The sequence below is a fragment of the Hydra viridissima genome, unplaced genomic scaffold, assembly GCF_058129835.1.
Source record: "Hydra viridissima isolate aposymbiotic clone 2 unplaced genomic scaffold, HvirCarnegie_v1 scaffold_9, whole genome shotgun sequence".
NCBI classification, from domain to species: Eukaryota; Metazoa; Cnidaria; class Hydrozoa; order Anthoathecata; family Hydridae; genus Hydra; species Hydra viridissima.
Window position 1 is genome coordinate 5217722 of NW_028324308.1, and position 6055 is coordinate 5223776.

The window sequence follows — 6055 nt, forward strand, 5'->3', positions numbered from 1 at the left end:
CCAATCAATATATACATATATTATAAAAGTATGTGCACTTAAATGCGTTTAAGGTTTCTTAAATTTTATATATATATGTATATGTATATATATATATATATATATATATATATATATATATATATATATATATATATATATACATACATACATATATATATATATATATAAATTATGCCTTTTTTAATCTAACAGTTCATGGCACCCATATGCATTATGTTGTATGTAGCTCTCTACATATCCCTATTTACTTTACATAATAAGTAAAAATAACTACCCTTTAGCATCAATGCAAAATAATTTTAATACTAAAAGTATGAAAATTATTTTGCATTGATGCTTAAGGGATGCTTTAGGTAAAGTAATAAACTCAAAAGCCTATTTTCATAAATTTAAGAAAAAAACCATAACCCCAAACAATTTATATATATTTACTTTTATTTTGTTATATTGTATTTGTAAATTTAAGAAAAAGTACAAAAAGTCTTTAACCTTTGATGAATACTTACAGCTAAATCAAATTTAAAATAGCTGACAATAAGAATCTTTATTAGGGTTATTTCTGATAACAATATTCACTGATGTATTTTATGAATTCATGTATATAGAGTTTTGGTTTTGACTGTTTATGTCTAATAAAAAGGTTCTTGTTTTTATATTAATAAAAATATTTTATAAAAATATTAGGCTTTTTCATACTCACATTTTGTAAACACACAATTTAGTAAAAAAAGTCATGATATCTTTACTTCATGGCAAAGAAGTGGCATCAATTAGTGTATTTGTAGGTATACTTTTTCAAAGCTTAAAGTAAATGTTAATTTTCTTTTAAAAACTTCTTATGATGAATTTTTAATGTACTAAAATTATTTTAAATTATATAAATTTTACAGATATATTTTACATAAGCTCCTGTAAAGTTATTATTAACTATGAAAAATGAAATCTTTATCAATTGGGTTTTAAAGTGCTTTTATGTTTAGATGGCAGTTGCAATGAAAACTTAAGAGTGTCCCTTATTCAAGAGCTTGACAAAAGGAGGTATTTTTGTTTGAATTGTTTATATAATGTAATTCCTATTAATTTGGTTTTTGATTTTGTTCTGCATGAATGATTGCTTTCTTTTACAGGAATTATAATCTTATAAATGTTTTTGTTTTATGTAAAAGTATTTTTAAATTTCTTTTTTGAAACAAAAAAGAAATAAAAAAATACTTTTTAAGTTGAATAATTATTAAAATTACTGGCTTCATTTTCTTCAGTAAATTTCACCTTATTTTACTAGCCCATGATGCCTCAATATTAGATTAAAAACACAAAACCAACTTTGTTTTTAGAGAAAGTGTGTTTCTGGTTTTATGCTACAATTCTTTACCTGCTCATTACAGTGCTTTTTCAGACAGGTATATTGTCTAAAAAATGATTTTTCATTTTCTATGTTAACATTTAGTTTTGTTTTCTCAGCTTTTAGAATCTCTTTCTTTAGATACAAATTTTATGATGGCTTCTCTGACCCTCTGAATTGGGAAGCTGATTCAAAAAGGCTAGAGGAATTTTTATTAGTTTTTTTTTTAGTCATTTAGCGGAAAGTTTTTTATTTTTTTGTTCTTCTTTCTATTGTAGTTCAAACAAGTTTGAAGAAATTCAAAATTTTATCAGACAGAATACATCTCAAAACACTTTACTCGTTATTGATGATTTGTTAATGTTTGGCAGATCAGTTGATGGGATTGATGAAAGAGGTGTTTGGAAAGGTCTACTATTAATGCTCAATGATCTTTCAAGCAGTAATTTTTTTTTTCTTGTGAAATTTTTTATGAACTTTTTTGTTAAGTTCTAATTGGTGTATGCATTTCTAAAAAAGAATTTTCTTTTTTCAAACAGGTTTCTATTGCATGCATGAAAAATTCAAAACCACAGTTTTTTGCCCACAGAAAATTGAGCAAGCATACAATTAAGTTAAAAATGTATGACCCATTTAATCATTTAAAATGTTATCTTATTCACTGGCTTTAAGAAAAAGAAATAAATAGAGACTTAACTTTTTTCCTTTTTTTTTAAAAAAATAAAAGGTCAATTCTGCCAAGTTTTTTAATATTTTAGGAAGATTTGAAAGTTAATAATGTTAAGGTGACAAAAATGTTTAAAAGAAATAAGAACAATTAGTTCAGAAAATATAATTAAAGAAAATATAATTAAGGAAAATATAATTAAAGAAAATATAATTAAAGAAAATATAATTAAAGAAGATATAGTTAAGAATGGTTCCAGCTTTAGAAATTCTGCCCTGGCCAGCTCCTTAACCAGATTTGAATTCAATTAAATCTAATTGGGCTTAGACATAAAATTAGTCACGATCTATGAAAGTTCAATATGTAGCCTAAAACAAGAAAAAGAAACCACTTGAAAATGTGTTTCCACTGAAGTTTGAAACAATTCAAAAAAGCTATAACTATTTTAAATACAAGTTTTAATTTTTTAATTTTAATGTTTTTTTTGTTGATGATGCCTCTTTTGTTTCATTGCAATTTTTTTAAATTTTTTTTTCTTGAAAGTTTTTTTAAAAAATAATGTTATGTTGTTATGACATTTTCATGATTTATCTAAGAAAGTTATTTTTTTTAAAAAAAAGTTATTATCTTTGGTTTTCTTTTTTTTTTTTAAAGGAATTCCATTAATGGTTTTTATTGATCCTGCGTTAACAGATGAATGCAACATTAGGATGCTAAAGCATATATCTCCCTTTAGCATGGACATAATGGAAAAAGCAAGCCATTATATTTGTACTTCTAGATTGAAAAAGAAATCTGGAAAAGTATTGGAAGAGGTACAAGTGAAGAAATTTAAAAAATATATGATTACAAAACGATTGGATGTAGTCTTGCAAGTTAAAAAAGATTGTTTTTTTTTATATATAGATAGCCTTACTGAAAGTCATTGGTAATCAACTAGTTGTATCTAAAGACATTCCTCATTTGAGCATTAAGAAGATAGATGAGGTGGTGATTTGATTGCTGATTTTTAAGATTACATATAAGTTCTTGTTAACCTTACTAATATTTTTGTTGTTATTGCTTTTATAGATCGATCCTTCTTCAAGTCTCACATTTAACTTGCGTTTATCTTCTTCAGAAAAAGAAGCGCGTACAAACACCAAACTTCCCTATCTCTTTGATCAAGAAACCAAAGAGTCATTCTTGAATAAGACTAGTGATTGTCCAGTTATTTATCAACCCGATGAAGCTGATGATTTTGATGAAGAAGATCCTGATGATGATCTAGACATTTGAAGGTAAGTACTTGTAAATTCATAGAGTTCGTTTAGTTAGTTCATTTTTTAGCTTTATTAAATAAGAAAATACATTCAACCTTGTTTAGGATTTATTCTCGATTAACCTTTCTTGTTATGCGCAAGTCGTTGAAAGATTGAAAGGGTTATAAGCAAAATGTAATCACGTTTTCTAATGAAACAAATTTAACGAAGCCTTGTTAAATGATGAGTTGCTTTTCTCCAAATGATTTGTTGGAACTAAAACTGAATGTTGTTCGAAATGTTAATTATAAAAGTCGATATTATGGAAGAATGTTAAGAAATGAAACTTATTGAGGTAAAGTAAAACAAAGTTCATCAACTAAATAAAGAATTTTATTTGAAACATGTTGCAGTTTTTTTTTTGGTTTTTTTTTCTTTCAGGGTGGTAAGGGGGGTAAATGACCAAGCAAAATGATTATTTTTTAATTTATAGGTTGAAAATATCAGATTTCTTGATAGCAATACAATAGTATCTATTAAATCATTTAAAAGCTCAAAGCTCTAAATTTTTCTTCTAATTTTTCTTCTAATTTTTCTAGAAAAAAATTAAAAAATAAAAATTAATAAAACTCCTAATTTTTATTTCTTTAAACTTTTTTTGTTTTAGATGAATTTTATCTGAGTCCTCGAATATAGGTTTTGCTTTGAATGCAACATGCAGAAAAAGCCGTTATATTTTGTACTTCTAGATTGAAAAAAAAAATCTGGAAAAGTATTGGTGGGGGTGGGTGCAAGTGAAGAAATATTTTTTTTTTAAAAAAATGGTACTGTCATAATAAAAGTTTTTTCGCTTTTATTCCTTAATTTTAATGTTTTACCTTTTTTCCTTTGGCCGATGAATAAAAATGCTTCTTTTTTTTTGATGAATAATTTTGGGTTGTTACAACAGACAGAATAAAAGAAATTTGCAGCACCTTTATTATTTAGCTTAATATTAGTAAAATTGGCTGCTCGACTTTCTTCTCCAGTCTTTCCCCAATCTTTTTTTTTTTTCAAATGTGAACTATTTTATAAACAACTGTTGTGAAGTTTTGGGACGATCTTTTTTGAGTCTCAGAAAAAATCGGCTTTAATATCTTTTGGAAGTGAACTGGCTAAAGCAGATCAATTCAAACGTTTTTACATATTTTTGTTATAAACAAGTTATATTCATACAAAAACTGACATAAGATTGCTGGCAATTATTAGTAACTAAAAATACTTTACCCCAGTGTGTCCAGAAAGTTTATACAAAGGTAAATTTTTTATGATACCGATCTAGTTTTTTGATGATAAAATTGTCAAAGCGAAAAATTTTTAAAAAGTTTACTCAGACCATTTTTGTGTACGTGTGACATTTCCCTCTATTCTATTGATCAATTAATTGTCGATTTTTTACCTGGGAACAAATGACCATTAAGTTTAAACGAATTGTGTTATTTTATCTATCCAACTTCCGTTTCCTCTGAAAATGACTATCTATTTATTAACAATATAATACCCTACCAAGAATATTTCATGAAGAATTAAATATTTTTTGAAATAATGCTAAGTCTGATCTGGTAAAAGTTTGACCAAATGGGGAAGAAAAGTACCCCTGAGAGTGTTAAATGGCAAATTGTTGGCTTAAATAAACAAGGAAACCAATCTAATGTTAGTATAGCAAAATTAGTCAGTGTTTCAGAGGGCTGCGTTCAGAATACATCTAAAAGTTTACGAAACTGAGACTGCCAAAGATTCTCCAAGGTCTGGTAGGCCTTCAAAGTTAACTGAAAGAGACCATCACTTTTTATAGGGCTCAGTGAAATCCTAGTATAAGTATTTGTAATTTAACCAGAGAATTCGATGCTTCCCAAAAGAATTTTACAATTGGCAAAGAAACAGCGAGAAAGGTGACACTCAACAAAGGCATAAGATCATATGTCGCCATTACACAACCACTTAGGACTGAAAAATGGTCCCGGATAATTTTTAGTGATGAGGCTCATTTTGAAGTACTAAATCGCAACGGAAAGGTGTACATTAAAAGGTACAAACATAAAGAGGCTCGGCTGGAATATGGGGATGTATTTCTCACAAGGGTTCAGGTCTCAGCAATATATATACCGGAAGAATCAATCAATATACTACAAAGATACTCTAGAAACGTGTTTGAGCCTAGATCCAGTCCCCCTTATTTAAAAGGATACAATTAAAAAAGTTCTGCGAAAAAATTTTTTCCTTTTATCCTAACTGGCACAGATTCCAAACTTTCAGAATGTAAAAAGAATGACAGGAACGGGATTCGAACCCGCGCCACCGAAGTGACTGGTGCCTAAAACCAGCGCCTTAGACCACTCGGCCATCCTGCCGATACAAGTACTGAAATTAGTTATAATATTATTTAATAATATTAAATTTAAAAATAGGTTTGAATAAGTAAAAATTAAGCTTGAAATTTTCAAGTCATGTATCAAATTTTAAGGTCTTAATCAACCTTTCTCAAAACTAAACTTGAGATATCTAGTCTAACTTGATTTATTAACATAAGCCTTAATCTTTTGTGAAGTTTTTGATTATGATTTTGACGTAAAATAAATAAATAAATAGATGTCTAACTCCCGGGTTTTTTATAATCTGCAAGAGACCGATTTTTTTGTTTACTATTTTAAACGACCATTATTATATCGGGCAGAAACAGTCAATATCATATAATATAGAGAGTAAATTCCCGATATTATTTTTTTTAATTTGCTGAAGTTTTTTTTAAATTAACTATTTTGT

The 6055-nt window shown here is 27.2% G+C and overlaps 1 protein-coding gene and 1 non-coding gene across 6 annotated transcripts; one reads left to right on the forward strand and one right to left on the reverse strand.

Annotated features, from left to right (window-relative positions):
• The first annotated feature begins 616 nt into the window (after window positions 1-616).
• On the forward strand, window positions 617-3838 carry LOC145185530 (elongator complex protein 5-like). Of its 5 annotated transcripts, none has more exons than XR_016455709.1 (9): window positions 636-788; window positions 984-1041; window positions 1338-1403; window positions 1487-1543; window positions 1624-1787; window positions 2667-2827; window positions 2919-2999; window positions 3133-3292; window positions 3379-3838. XR_016455709.1 is itself a non-coding variant. In XM_090097994.1 (9 exons), the coding sequence occupies exons 1-8, from the start codon at window positions 737-739 to the stop codon at window positions 3288-3290; spliced, it is 846 nt and encodes a 281-aa protein (XP_089954120.1). In that variant the 5' UTR covers window positions 653-736; the 3' UTR covers window positions 3291-3292; window positions 3379-3838. The 5 variants fall into 5 exon arrangements, 4 of the variants coding, with proteins under 4 accessions (XP_089954122.1, XP_089954120.1, XP_089954121.1 ...); XM_090097994.1 differs by having other exon boundaries at window positions 653-788; window positions 3084-3292; XM_090097995.1 differs by having other exon boundaries at window positions 668-784; window positions 3084-3292.
• A 1723-nt stretch (window positions 3839-5561) lies between these two features.
• Window positions 5562-5643, reverse strand: Trnal-uag (transfer RNA leucine (anticodon UAG)). Its single transcript has one exon. It is a non-coding gene; the product is annotated as a tRNA-Leu (tRNA).
• Window positions 5644-6055: the final 412 nt, after the last annotated feature.